Below are 15,455 nucleotides of genomic sequence, written 5' to 3'. Positions count from 1 at the left end.
AATATAATAAGATTACAATTAAGAGAAGCATAAAAGTTTATGTTGGATAATTTAATTTTTAGAATATAAATAAAAAATTATTGCTTAATATGAATGAATAATAAATTTAAAATCAATTTGTTAAGATGAAAACATACGTGTAATCGATAAGTAACTGTAATTTCAGGTGCATATTGCGACGTTGCTTTCCCTCGGGAACCACCAGGTCCGAGGGGGCTACGCCCAATTAAATGGTAATTTTTATTGATAGTAACGAGTAACGCTTTCTCAACTAAAATCGGAAGCTCAGGAAAAACGGTATCCCCCAGATGGAACTTAAAAAGTTCCCCTAATGATATCGGTAACTCGCGGGACGGTATCTTCAATATATCGCTCGAGAATGCTCTCGATACGATAACGGTATCTTGCGTAAATGGTATCCCCAATATATCGCTCGAGATTGCTCTCTCAACGATATCGGTAACTTGCGTAAACGGTATCTTCACAATACTCTATATTTTAGGTGCCAGGCGCGAATTCTTGCGTCACACAATAATTAGCGATAATGCGGTAAACAGAGAAAAAGCGTTACTAATGCCGGTAGCTCTTTTACTCGAAGTGGTAGAGGGGCGTGTTTCTTATTACAATGAGCAACAAAATTAACACAACACACAACCCACACAAACACACACGCACGCACCCACACACACATGTACATTACTTACTTGAATTCTTCTGTCTTTTCTTTTATCTCTTTTTTTTTTCTTTCTCTCTTTCTCTCTTTCTTTTTTTCTTTCTCTTCTTACTTTTTTTTCTGTCATAATTAAAAAGTATTATAAATGCATAAATTTAAATTCTAATATATATTTATATACATATAAAAAACATGTATTATATTGTTATAACTATTAAAAAAATGTATAACATAGATTCAAGTTTGTGTGATAATTTCTAAATTTATATAAATAAATTTTTTTTTTTAAGAGAGCGAAAGAGCGAGAGAGAGCGAGAGAAAGCGAGAGAGAGCAAAAGAGAGCGAGAGAGAGCGAGAGAGAGCGAGTGAGCGAAAGAGCGAGAGAGAGCGTGAACGAGAGAGCGTAAGAGCGAGAGAGCGAGAGAGCGAAAAAGATTAAGAGAGAGTTAGATAGAGCGAGAGAGAGCGAGAGAGAACGAAAGAGCGAGAGAGAGAGAGAGAGAGAGAGAGAGAGAGAGAGAGAGAGAGAGAGGAGAGAGAGCGAGAGAGAGAGAGAGAGAGAGAGAGAGAGAGAGAGAGAGAGAGAGAGAGAGAGAGAGAGAGAGAGAGAGAGAGAGAGAGAGAGAGAGATAGAGAGATAGATAGAGAGAGCGAGAGTGAACGAGAGAGCAAGAGAGAGAGAGAGAGAGAGAGAGAGAGAGAGAGAGAGAGAGAGAGAGAGAGAGAGAGAGAGAGATTGAAATAATTAAAAATTAAAAGTAAGTATGTAATGACATTTACTTATTTTTTCTGTCCAAATTTTTTTTCTTATTTTTCCTTCTATTTCTTTCTCAAACACTTCTTTTTTTAATTTTCTAATTATCTAATTTAATTATCTAATTTAATATTTTAATTTAATATTGTTCCTTCGTGTTATCGTTAATATATTCCGTCGTTTTATCGTGTTGTATACTAATTTAAATAACAAATGAAAATTGTTTATTTTTCTAATAAATGAATTTCGAATTATTTGATCGATTTATTTGCTGTACTTACTTCATATATAATAATAAATAAAATAACTCTTAACGTAGTATAACAGCACATAATGTAAGAGTTTTACATTTAATTTTCTTTCTTTTCTTATTATAAAATATTCTTACAATTCTTTCACTTTTACACTTTTTTTTACGTGTTTTTTATTCTCATTAAAGATAAATTTTATCATTTATAATCAATCAAAGAGAAATGACAAATTTTAAAAACAAATTTAAAATAGTATCGAATGTTGGATGTCTTAAAAGTAATGATAATTTAATAATTTATCTGTTCTTTGTAATTGTACTGTAAATTAGTATAAAGTTACAAAAAAGAAAAAAAAACGTTTATTTCATTTTAAGTATTATATTAGTTCAAAAATTAAGTAATCAGTTCAATATTAATTATTGAAATTTAATTATTACATCATAAATGTTAATATGTACTAATGCAATTTTATTTATTAAAATTTTGATTTATCATAAATTATTTACATTTAATTTTAATATATAAGCGATGTAAGGAACGGTAAAACTGAGGGATAATAAAACCGAGGAACGATTATGTTGTGAAAAGGGAGAATCCTTGTGGGTGTTCGCCAAAGCGTAAAGGTATTCGCTTCCCACGTTTAAATCATGGAATAACAATAACAATAATGCTCATAGATGCTTCAGCATCCTTGCCGCCTCGAGTTACTCGGCATCAACGCGTTCCGCTTTGCGTTTCTTCAAAATTTTCCTCGCCATACTAAATTGGCTCTTTTTGATCAGGCACTGAAACGCGTCTAAACAAAAAAAAAACAAGTTCAATCTGGTCGACTGCACTGTTCGGCTGCATGCTGCAGTAGATCGCGCACATGGAGATGAACATATTAAAGTTAAGGACAGATTGCTATTATGTCACATGTGCTTTTGAGAATCTTAAAATATAACTATCAATACAACTGTGTTAATTTATTTAATTCTCCATATATTACAATTATTTTATCTAACTTTAGATATTACTTTTTAATTTAATATTCAATGAGTGAGTGTGTGTAATAGACCTAAATTAATTTAATATACCAATTTAATTTAGTTTTAAAAAGTTTACGAATTTATTTAATTTTGTTTGTAAGTAGTATAAATAAAGTTACTCTAATGATGATATTATGGCTGTTCTACTTGGGTTGTTCTAATTTGCCGAAAAAATCAAAAGTTGCGTTTATAGTGCTGATAAGCATTATTTGTTCGTGTATAATATTTAATAATTGACAAGAATAGAATAATGCTTGAAGTATTATAAGTATCAAAACGAAAGCACCCATAAACATGATATTACGAAATATATTTAATTTTTCCAATTTTTGTGCTCGGAAAATTATAATAATTAGTATATATTGTAAATAAGAAAGAATTTTACTGTTTAAAAAATAGTTTATTACTAAAATTACAAAAAAAATCTATGATCATTACATGCCGTGAGTTACACTCTCCATAGTGGCTTGATAAATCACTATGTCATCAAATCAAAGGTCTCAATTTCTTTCTTATTAAAGAGTGTTTATCACTGTGCGTTATCATTAACACAGAGTAATAGAAAATGATGAAGAAATTGATTATATGACACTTGAAGAAACTATGGAAGTTGGTACCAGACAATATGAGCAATTAAATGATGAGCAGAAAGAAATAGTAGATCTTGTATTAAACAGATTAGATACTAATAATCACAATAACAATTGTATTTATATCGATGGTCCAGGTGGTTCAGGTAAAACGTTTATATACACAACTATCTATTATTTAACCAAAATTCAAAATAAACATATATGTACAATGGCTTTTACGGGCATTGCAGCGACATTATTGCCAGTAGGAAAAACAGTTCATAAAACATTTGGATTACCAGTTCCATTATTTGCTGATTCATCATCTAACATTAAAATCCAATCCAAGGAAGCGCATTATTTAAAAGAAATAGATATTTTTATTTGGGATGAAGCGCCAATGGCACCAAGATATGCTCTAGAGATTATGGATCGAACGTTGCGTGATATCATGAATAATGATTTACCTTTTGGTGGAAAAATTATTGTGTTAGGTGGTGATTTCAGACAACTTCTCCCTATTAAAGTACATGGTAATCGAAGTGAAATTGTAAATCTTTCAATCAAATTTAGTTCTACTTGCAAACACTTTATAAATTTTTCTTTAACAAAAAACATGCGTGTTCTTCCAGAGGAAACAGAATTTGCAAAGTTTCTATTGGATATAGGAGACGGTATATTAAATGATTCTAACAATAATATACAACTTCCTGATTGTTGTATCGCACCTATTAATGCCGATATTATACAAGATATATATGGTGATTTGATACGAAATAAAGAATTTAATAAAATGGCGAAATGTGCAATACTTTCTGCAAGAAATGCCGATGTAGATGAAATTAATAAACGAGTAGTCGAATTATTAGATACGTTTGAAGAACGAATTTATACAAGTATAGATAGTACTGAAAACTGTGGTGATAATGGTAACATTGGTGAAGCCTTACTACCAGAATATTTAAATACTTTGTCTCCGTCATCTCTTCCACCTTATGAATTACGTTTAAGACCAAATTCTATTATTATGTTAATTAGAAATCTAAGTATCAATGAAGGTCTTTGCAACGGCACTAGATTAATGATTATAGAACTTGCTGATCATTTATTGAAATGTAAAATTTTAACAGGTGATAAGGTAGGAGATATTGTGTTTTTAAATCGTATAACACTATATTGCGAAAATGTATATCCTTTTACTTTTAAAAAAATCCAATAAAATTAGCTTTTGCTATGACAATTAACAAGTCACAGAGACAAACATTTGATAGAGTTGGAATAGATCTTCGCAAAGATGTTTTTAATCATGGACAACTTTATGTGGCTTTTTCACGAGTACGTTCTTGGCAAGCATTAAAAATTTATCTTGGCCAACGCGATAACAAACAAATTAAAAATTATGTATATAAAGAAATATATATATGATTTCTCTCTCTTGGAATTTATATATATATATATATATATATATATATATATATATAAAGATAGTTTTTGACACAATTATATGTCCAGATAATAATATTAAAAATGTATTGGAAAAAGGATAGTCAAATGTAATGTTCTAGTAACATTAAAAAAGGACATTTAAGAAATCATAATAATTAACAATGTTCACGCTTTGGATGTTTAAACAAATGTTTATAACTTTTTAATGGTGAAACTACAAACGAAATAAAAAGCACTACAAACAACTACAAACAATTCCGAATCACATGGAAAAAGCTTATTTAAGAAATCTTAGTAATTTACAATGTTCACGTTTTGGATGTTTAAACAAATGTTTATAACTTTTTAACGGTGAAACTACAAACGAAATAAAAAGCACTACAAACAACTACAAACGAATCCGAATTACATAGAAAAAGCGTATTAAAAAAATTTTAGTAATTAACCGTGTTCACGCTTTGGATGTTTAAACAAATGTTTATAACTTTTTAACGGTGAAACTACAAACGGAACGTAAAGCATTACAAGTAACTACAAACGATTCCGAATCACATGGAAGAAGAGCATTTGAAAAATTTTAGTAATTAATTATGTTCACGCTTTGTGTTTTACGCGACTACCTATTATCAAGGTCTGTAGATGAAGGAAAAGGTAAACGAGAGGAAAAGGAAGGTCTTCGCATGAGCGCCATTTTGGGGCAATAAAGTGTATGTGTAGCGTTTGTTGTACGAAAAGAGTGAGTGAGTAGTAGTAAAGTTGGAATGTGTGGAAAGTGGAATTCATACATCGTATTGGTCTTGGCCATGTTGGGCCCAAATGTGTTAATATGAATAGGGAGAGCTTTCTTCCCCTCTCGTTGTTTATCTGCAGACCTTGTATTATATCAACAGAACGCTGTTAATATTTTAGCAGAATATGCCATTTCAGTTAATGTCGTCAAAAACGTAACAAAAATCGAGCACAGTGTGCGTCATAATGTAATGGCAAATATGTAGCAAAAATTAAGCAGAGTTTGTTAGCATAAATATAGCAAATTTCAACCATTGTGTGCTAGCACAATCTGTCAGCAGAATGCATATTAAGATTGCACATAACCTGCTGTGACAATGTAACAGCAGAATGTCAGCAGAAATCAAACTTATTTGAGAGCACATTATGATAGCAGAAACATAGCAGAAATGCAGCATGCTCTGCCATGACATAATGACATTTTATTAAAAAATTTAAATATACATATATTAATAATTCTTCTACAATAGTTTATTATAAAATTAATAAATTAATAGCATAAAATTAATTCTTTATTAATTTAAAAACGTGTCGGTCTTTTAAAACATAGTCGTTACGTGAGCGAGTGAGAAGTTATAGAAACGAGTTAGATGAGAGTAATAGCAAAGAAAAGACTCGACTCGATTCTTGAGTTTTCTGCGTGCTGTTCTCATCTCGCTTACTTCTATTATTGTCTCATTCTTTCTTATTAACATCTCGCTTGCTCTTGTATCTTCTCGATCGAAAAATCAATAACTCTATGTTACCGACACTTTTCCGTGCATATTGATAGCATGAAACGCAACCAGAATTGTGGATACACGAGTTACCCGCTCGGGAGGGCGCATCGCGTTCGAAGATTACCGTGTCGCCTCTCCTGGTTACGACGTGGTGGTAACTATTTAAAACAAACTCCAATTAGTTATGCTTGACAACGATCTGCCGATTCGCGGAGATATGCTAAGTCATGCTTTGCAAGCTTCTGATTGGTCGAACTGTTAGCGTCGTCGAGCGGCATTTTTAAGCGACAGTCGCAGCCATCGCGGGTTTATTATTTAGTGTAGTGAGAGTGAGCCGGACGGATCTTTGGCAACATCAGTGTTATTGAAGGAAAATCATTATCAAGATAAGTAAATAACAACGAGAGATAACACAAGATAAGTATGAAACGTTCCATTTCACGAAAACGGTGGCATTAATTGAGTGAGAGACAATAAAGAAGAATTAAATCTGAAATAAAAAGTAATTTGCAATGTAAAGACAATATAAAAAATACTTTAAGACAATCTCGTAATTTTAATACTCAAGATACATTAGACGTGCTACATACAAATTATTCTTTTACAAATAATGTGGACAATAGTATTTGCAATAGTGCATATTCTGTAAACGTTAAAGATGACAACATTCTTCTTGATATTAATATTCGTTCTTCTAATAATGCTTTGTCTTCTGATAGTGTTTCATCTTCTGGTAGTGTTTCATCTTCTGGTAATGTTTCATCTTCTGATAGTGTTTCATCTTTTAATAATACTTATATTTCCTTGACTGAGCCATCGTTTCGGGAAAAAGTAGCATCCTGTTTTGTAGAAAATAATTTTACTCATGTGCAAGGTAATAGTATTTTATCTCTTCTTCGAACACATTCTTGTTTTCAAAACTTACCGAAAGATGTAAGAACACTTGTAGATACTCCACGAGATAAAGTTGTTACATGTAAAGTTGCTCCAGGCGAATACATTCATTTTGATGTAGCAGGATGCATTTTCCAAGAGCTTATGCGTTTTCCAACAGTATCTGTTCCAAATAAATTAGAGATTGATTTTAATACTGACGGTTGTTATTTAGATAAATCAGGTAGTGGCCAATTCATATGTGGCCAATCCAGTGTAGAATTGCAAACCTCATGCATTCTAAACCAATTGTAGTAGGAATATATAAAGGCACTACGAAACCAAATGATCCAAATGAATTTTTTGAAAAATTTATTGCTAATATAAAAAATATTTTAGCTAATGGAGGTATAAATTTTCATGGAAAAAAATTACCAATACATTTAAGATCCTTCATAGCTGATGCACCAGCACGTGCTTTTATTTTCAATCATCGAGGTCATATGTCTGGTCATCCATGCTCTAAATGTAAAATTTCTGGTGTAATATACGAAGGACGTTATATTTTTTGTGGTGATAATTATTCTTTGCGAACTAATGAAGAATACGTAACAGGTTTAGATGAGGATCACCATAAAGATGGCAAAAGTCCACTGACAGAATTACCTATAGGAATGGTTTCTCAAGTGCCTTTCGAGTACATGCATCTTGTGTGTTTAGGAGTTGTCAAAAAATTATTATCTGCATGGATTCATGGAAAGTACTTACGGCAAACAAAATTATCTGCAAGATCTATTTCTCACATTTCTACACGCTTGAAAATACTTGCAACATATTGTCCTTCTGATTTTGTAAGACGTCCAAGATCACTTGATGTATATACAAAATATAAGGCTACAGAGTTTCGACAATTTCTTTTATATACGGGTCCTGTTGTTACTTATGGTATTCTCGATCATGAAGTATATAAACACTTTTTATTTCTGCACGCAGCAATTAGAATTTTTGTTTCAACATCACCATCAGAAATATATTTAAATTTTGCTGATCTTGCATTACACAAATTTCTCAATAGATGTGGCAAACTTTACGGTCCAACATTTTATTCCTATAATATACATGGTCTTCTTCATCTTACAAATGATGTGCGACAGTTGGGACCATTAGATTCATTTTCCGCTTTTCCGTACGAAAATAATATGACTGTTTTTAGAAAGTATTGCAGAAAACCTGGCTCTATTCTCCAACAGATTTCAAAGAGAATCGCTGAAATAGAAGCACATGCAGCAATTGAGTATCACAACACTAATTCTTCAATTCAATTATCAATGAGGCATAATAGAGGTCCTCTTCCATGTAATGTTGCTCCTAATTGTAATCAATATCGTAAGATTATATTTAATGGAATCTTGCTCAGTTTAGATATACGTGATAATTGTTGTATCCTACGTAATGGTTCTATTTGTATTGTTGTCAATATTTTTATGTTTAATAATTTACATTATTTAGTATTAAAAAAATTTTTAGATGTAAATACATTTTATGATATTGGTATTTTATCTTCAGCATTGCATATTTTTAAATGTTCCACAATAGATAATAATATTTTTTTTGCACATGTCAGTGAAGTTCGTCAAAAATGCTATAAAATGCCTTTTTGGAATTCTACTCTAATTAATGAAAGTACTAATAATAATGAAAATTTACAAATTTCTGAATATATAATTGCTGCTATCATACATAATGATAAAATATAAAAATTATTTTTTAAATAAAATATTCTCGCAAATAATTTTATTTCTGCTTTCTATTTTTTGTTTTAATATATTATATGTTCCATAAAAAAATCGCAATAATTTTTTATTCTTTTTTAATTTTGTCTTTTATATTTTAATTCTTCTTTGTATTATCTCTTAAATTATTATTTTACAGGGTCAGGTAACTAATAATTAAAACTTAAAAAATAATAATAAAGTTAAAAGATTAATAATCTTTAACTTAATTTAGTTAATTTCAAATGATTTAATTTTTAACTAGTTATTTTTGGGAAACAAATTTTAACTTGTTAACTTTTTTCCAAACTATAAATTGGTAATATAAATAAATTACATTTTTTATTTAATAAAAATAACGCTTCTCAAAATTAACTTTTACTTCAACTTGAATTAATTTAATTAGATAAAGTTCTGAAAATATCGTTAATTTAACCTTAATCTTAACGTAACTTTAACTGAGTTAATTTTTTGTTTATGTAACTTAACTAAATTAATTCTATATAATCCATTAACTTTAACTCTTAACTTAGTTTAAAAAAATATTAACTCAAAATATATTAATTCAACCCTGTTTTATAATAATAAACATTTGTTGTATGATATGCAGTATTGCCAAAAACATATAATTTATATTTATTCATAATCGTTTCTTTTTTTGTAAAATTTCTGTTTGAGATAAAGAAATAGTAGTCATGCTGAAAAGATAAAAACTAATTTAAAAAATTATTCTTACATTGTTTCTTTTACAAAAAATATGAAGAAATGAAAAAATTGCCCATGTGCAATTATATATATTTATAATTGCACATGGGCAATTTTTTCATTTCTTCATATTTTTTGTAAAAGAAGCAATGTGATTATTATCTTTTTAATTAGTTTTATTATTATATTTTTTATATTAAACAAAAATTGTACAAAAAAAGAAACTAATATATGAACATATTTTATAAAAAATTTGTTAAAAGAAGTTATTTTAATAATATTTATATATTTTATTGTAGAAAAATGAATCGTTCTAAAAGGCCTATAATTAAGCCATCTAGATATGTGACTACTTCATCTGATGAAGCTCCACGGAAAAGGATAGCTGATGAAAGAGAAAAATCATAAGAAGAAGATATAAGAGATTTACGTGAAGTTTTAGATAATAACTCTACTATTAATGAAATACATCACACTAACTCACAAGATGCACAAATACTCAATCAAAATCAACAAATACATCCACAATTATACGTACAATCATCTCAGACATACATACCGACACCCACTGACCATTCAAATATTTCTTATACACAAACAGATATGTCTCATACACCATACCCCATTCACACACCATATCCCATATCCCATACCGAATATACGCCTACACTTACACGGGAATTTAATACTACACATGCTGTTCCTCAATTTCAGACTCAATCGCACTCAAACCAGACAGAAAATAATATGCAACATTGGTGAGTATGTATGATAATTATTGTAAAATAAAATAATTGTAATACACAAATATATATATTTATTTTTTAGGAGGATACAAGAACGCCGACTGGACGCAATTGAAAACCAATTAAAGTAAGTCCTATATACATGTAAAGTCAACTACGGCTACGTTCTAAAATTTATTATCACTATTAAAAATTTATAATATATCTATAATATAACATAAACTGCGGATCTTCAATACTGGCAGTGTATATTGAATCTATGAGTAATTTTAGAAAGCTTCTATTTTTCGTAGCTAATTTTTCACTTGATCAATTCTTGTGAAATTTGAAATATTAAAAAAAAATTTTTATTTAATAATAAACTATTAATAATAATTGTAAATATCGTCAAAAGTGTTTTCAGGCCTAAAAAATAGAAAGATTAAAAATTATACATACATATATGCACCAAATTATCTTTGGTATTCTTTCATTTTTCAATTGTTATTTATTGTTTAAAATTTTATAATTTTTTGCTAAGCCAAAAGTTGTAACAATTTATCATGCTAGCCATCTCTTTATTCATTCTCATTTTTTATGAAAAATTTCACACATGATTAATTATCACAAGTTTTGAACAGCTTGTCGAAAAATTATTTTTGGTATAAATAACAATTATAAAATAAAAGAATGGTTTACTAAACATAAATCTGCACAAGTTCATAAACAATTTGTAATTTTTCGATTTTGCGACCTTATAAAACATTTTCATGTTCATCATTGTCATCGCATTCTCAATTATCATCAATAACATCCAATAAAATCTTCTATCTTTTTTAAATACCTTTTTTAAATTTTGTAAGAACTAATCAAGTAAAATTGGCTAAAAAATAACAGCTTTCTAAAAGTTATACTCATATAGTAAACTGTTACATTCTTTATAATATGTGTAGTAGTAATAAATCTTTTCATGTACGTATAGACATGTAATCAATTTATATTGTTTACAGAAAATTAAATAATAATGTTGAACGCGTTCTAAAATATATTCAAGATCGACGCAGAGTTACCCCAAAAGTACAAATCTTACCACTTTCCACAGAAAGGGATGTACAAGAATTTGAAAATGTTGATGACAAGACTTATGAAGAAGTTGTAAGTTGAATATATATACGTGTGTGTGTGTGTGTGTGTGTGTGTGTGTGTGTGTGTGTGTGTGTGTTGTAGTACCTTTGAATTCAAAACGCGCTTTTATCAATAAATGTACGTATTTAACATATAGTTTATGATATTTATACTAGAATTTTAGAAAAAATATACATATTTTTACAATAAAAGCGCGTTCTGAATACGGATCTAACACATACATTGAAAAACTGTGTTTCGTATCTTGTCACCCGATATTATATTTCATTGCGGATTATTTAATGAATTGACTGGTAACATTGATGGTCAACTAACTTGTGATACACAAGACCGAGTAAACGAAATACACACACACACACACGCACACGTATACATGCACATATATTTACTTATAAACATTTTTTTATGTGTCTCCTTTGTCTTATTATATGTATGCATACATTTTTACATTGCAATCTAATAGGATATAATACTATCAAGAGAAACAATTATTTGTATTTATATTTTGCATGCACATTTTGGACTGCCCAAATTCTTATTTACATCGTGCAATTCTAGTAAAACGAAAATAATGTCACTTAGAATTACACCTTTGATGCTAAATGCTTTTTGGTAAATATCATGACTAACATATTATGTAAAATATTTTGCATGAATTCAATATACGCATTAATTAAAGCGTTGCATAGTACACAATTATTAATCGATTCTTACGGAAGCTGTGTATGTACACGCAAGCATTATGTTTCAAATATTTAAAATATGTGGATATAGAATATCGGCAAATTCTTCTATTAGCGTAAAAATTTATTATCTATAATTTTCATTGATATAATTCTATATATATGGACCCGATTCCACCCTTTAATATAACATATCCACCTGGATGTCTCGCTGTATCCTCTTCTTCTAAGTTGTCGTTCACTCGTTCAATAACTCGCGTAATGGCCAACAAATAAGACAAGATGATTTACCGTGACCTGCCAGAACATGATATCCTTATCTAAAAACATTAACATCATAAAAATATGTTCTTTTTTTTACTTTTGATTACATGTTTACACGAAGGCAATATAAATAAGTTTGAACAAAAATTTAATAAATAAATAAATTTGAAAAAAAGTATTTACACAGAATTGTTCATATGATCATATGATGATCAAAACTGATCAAAAAGTTCGTAACTAAAAGTACATTTAATATACAAAATCTACACATCTATATGTGCATGCAAATAATAAATACTTTCAAAAAGAAAAACAGGAAAACAAACATATAATTTGAAATGGTAAAAAGATTTAGAATATATAAAAAAGAAAATTGTTATATTTTAATTCTATTATTTTCGAGTTTATTAAAAAGTATACATAACGAGAATTGAAAGTCTTGACAAAAAAAGACATTGACATTTACTTCATAGATTAACCTGGACAAAGCATCCAGTTGAACGCGTAAGGGAAATAAATAGCATTTTTATTTACTTACCCAACGTTGGTATTTCTCCTTAGCATCATCGAAACTCTCAGCTAATATATCAGCTGATACTCTTGATCTTGATACTTTTGAAGAGCAGTAATTGCCGGATTGAAAGCTCGATGCTCATACTTATCGCTCAATGCATGCAAGAGTTCACCATAGGCTGACAGCAACTCAGCATCATAAGCCTTGACTTCGGAACCTTCTTTACAAAAACCAAATTCAACCAGTAGATGGTTGATAACTTCTTCATCTAAGCATCGAGAGATACCATTTCGATTTTTTGCCCAAATTGAGCAAAACTGGGGAATCACCCAGAAGCGGCATGTGCCCCAAAAGCTCATGAATACAGTCTCTACAAATAGAAATAGAATAAATTTAAATAAAGATGTCACGTGCTTGTTCAAAGAATCTTTAAATATATCCGTTTTATTTATTCGTTTTTAAACATAAATGTGTAAATGAATATGTTAATAAATAAATTTATATATTGAATACGTTAATATTTTCTTACGTTTAGGTGGATTATCTTCAATACGTTGGCGGATTCACAGCTAAAGAAGCAATCAATCTATGCTTCAAGGAGGTTATTGCAAATCAAACGTCAATGTCATTCACATGGTTTGGCCGTGAAGAAGGTTCTCGACCTTTGTACAACGCACGTATCATCAAAGCGATTTATGGTAATGTATTTTTAAAAGTATTTTTTGAGTTTATTATGTTGTCTCGTTACGATTGCGTTACAGTGATGCGCACTATTATCACCGAACTGAGTGCGAACCATTCCCAGCAAACACAAAGTTACATGTAACGTGCTTGTTAGTTGTAATTTCCCACTCAATAATATAATTGCAATATAACACACGTGTTATATTACAATTACATTGTTGAGTGGGAAATTACAACTAACAGGTACGTTACATGTAACTTGGTGTTTGGTGGGTTATCACTGAACTGACAAGGGAACGGACAGAACTGTCCCTCACCGATTTTAATGAGCTTCGGATATGTTATAGAACATAAGAAAATATTAGACCCATATTTTTTTTTATCTGCGTATCTCGACATTTAGGGGTTGAAACCACCCCTCGAAAATAACGCATTTTTTCGTTTTTTGCGAATATCTTTGAAAATATAAGGTTTATGAAAAAATGTTCTATACGAAAGTTTTATGGCATTTTATACTCTTTACAACAGTATATTTATATTTTTTAAAAATTTCAAATTTTTTAATTTATCCCACCCCCCACCCCTTTTTTTCAACATTTTAAAAATTTTGTAAGGACAAAAATTAAAGAGCATTAAAAGCCGAATCCACCCATATATAATAACATATGGGTTCCATCATTCTCAATTATTAGCAAAACGAGATAGTAATCTCGCGCTATAGGTGCTGCGCTAGAAGTAGTGTCGCGTTATTTCTTTAGTCGCGTCACACTCAATAACTGCCTCTTCTGCGTATATTTTTATATTAAAACATAAAAATGGATTAATCTTAATTATATAATACGCAACGTATTACACGATATAAAGCATAAATGCATATATATAACAAAAGTAGCATATATATACGTATGTGCCTACGTACATTTTCATTGTTACAAATGCGAATATAAATTAATATGAAGCAAAATATTTTTTAACATTTAAAACTGCAAATACGATATAACAAAATATATAATATCAAGAGAAAAATATAAAGCATAAACTGCAATAACTATTGTATTGTATTAAATTAATTATTCTGTTAATATTTGTTCTATTATGTTTTAATACAAATTTGCTTACAGGTATAAAAAATCCTCTGATGACGATTATGATTTATCAAATGATGAATATGTGATTTATCAAAAAAATCTGAAGAGAATATTAAAAAATATATTTTATTAATTTAAAAAAGCTGTAGAAAGCTTCAGAAAAATTTTTTGCGATTTAGTTACATTATAACATCTAGCATATATAATATTATCATACTTCGTGCCATTAATAAGTCAAATTAAAAACTAGAATTGTTTTTTATAGTTTTATTATTATTATTAGAATAATAATGTAATTATTTTAATGATTACATGCGCTATAACCCAGATAGCTAGATATAATAAAGATATTAGCATCTTGCTACGCATTTATGTCATCCCTTGTGCTGTTGTTTGCTAGCATTCGATGTCGGAAATAAAATTTTTTGCACGTTTCAAACATTATGCAAGCATTACTTAAGATTAGTGTCGAATGCTAGCAAATAACAGCACAAGGAACGACGTAAATGCGTAGCAAGATGCTAACATCTTTATTAGCAACATGAGAACAATTTGTGCTCATACATACATTTGTGGCTATCTGGGAATATGTTTGCGCATAATATTATATTTTCATTACGTACACAGAAAAAAAAAGTAATACAGTCAATAACATATGTGATTACGGGCTGCCAACTACATAAAATACTCAATACAATAATATTTGCTATTAATGCAAGTACAATGTTGATACTGCAATAGCATATATTATTGTATTGAGTATATCTGT

The 15,455-nt window shown here is 29.4% G+C and overlaps 2 protein-coding genes across 2 annotated transcripts; both read left to right on the top strand.

Annotated features, from left to right (window-relative positions):
- The first annotated feature begins 3,201 nt into the window (after positions 1 to 3,201).
- On the top strand, positions 3,202 to 9,990 carry LOC118646840 (ATP-dependent DNA helicase pif1-like). Its single transcript, XM_036290642.1, has 3 exons — positions 3,202 to 4,408; positions 7,505 to 7,865; positions 9,882 to 9,990. Exons 1-3 carry the CDS (start codon positions 3,292 to 3,294, stop codon positions 9,988 to 9,990), a joined length of 1,587 nt encoding a protein of 528 aa, XP_036146535.1. The 5' UTR covers positions 3,202 to 3,291.
- Positions 9,833 to 14,772, top strand: LOC118646839. Its single transcript, XM_036290634.1, has 5 exons — positions 9,833 to 10,340; positions 10,411 to 10,455; positions 11,318 to 11,462; positions 13,450 to 13,612; positions 14,720 to 14,772. Exons 1-5 carry the CDS (start codon positions 10,186 to 10,188, stop codon positions 14,770 to 14,772), a joined length of 561 nt encoding a protein of 186 aa, XP_036146527.1. The 5' UTR covers positions 9,833 to 10,185.
- Positions 14,773 to 15,455: the final 683 nt, after the last annotated feature.

Source organism: Monomorium pharaonis, chromosome 1 (assembly GCF_013373865.1).
Source record: "Monomorium pharaonis isolate MP-MQ-018 chromosome 1, ASM1337386v2, whole genome shotgun sequence".
In the NCBI taxonomy this organism is placed as follows: domain Eukaryota; kingdom Metazoa; phylum Arthropoda; class Insecta; order Hymenoptera; family Formicidae; genus Monomorium; species Monomorium pharaonis.
This window is presented reverse-complemented; position numbering and strand designations above follow the sequence as displayed.

Bases quoted from the DNA above. Each gene is read 5' to 3' on its own strand.
- LOC118646840 (XM_036290642.1), top strand. From the start codon at position 3,292: ATGACACTTGAAGAAACTATGGAAGTTGGTACCAGACAATATGAGCAA. The intron at 4,409-7,504 runs GTGATAAGGTAG...AAAATATTTTAG, and splicing joins GAAATGTAAAATTTTAACAG to CTAATGGAGGTATAAATTTT. The intron at 7,866-9,881 runs GTACTTACGGCA...ATTTTATTGTAG, and splicing joins TCTGCATGGATTCATGGAAA to AAAAATGAATCGTTCTAAAA.
- LOC118646839 (XM_036290634.1), top strand. From the start codon at position 10,186: ATGTCTCATACACCATACCCCATTCACACACCATATCCCATATCCCAT. The intron at 11,463-13,449 runs GTAAGTTGAATA...TCTTACGTTTAG, and splicing joins ACAAGACTTATGAAGAAGTT to GTGGATTATCTTCAATACGT. The intron at 13,613-14,719 runs GTAATGTATTTT...ATTTGCTTACAG, and splicing joins TATCATCAAAGCGATTTATG to GTATAAAAAATCCTCTGATG.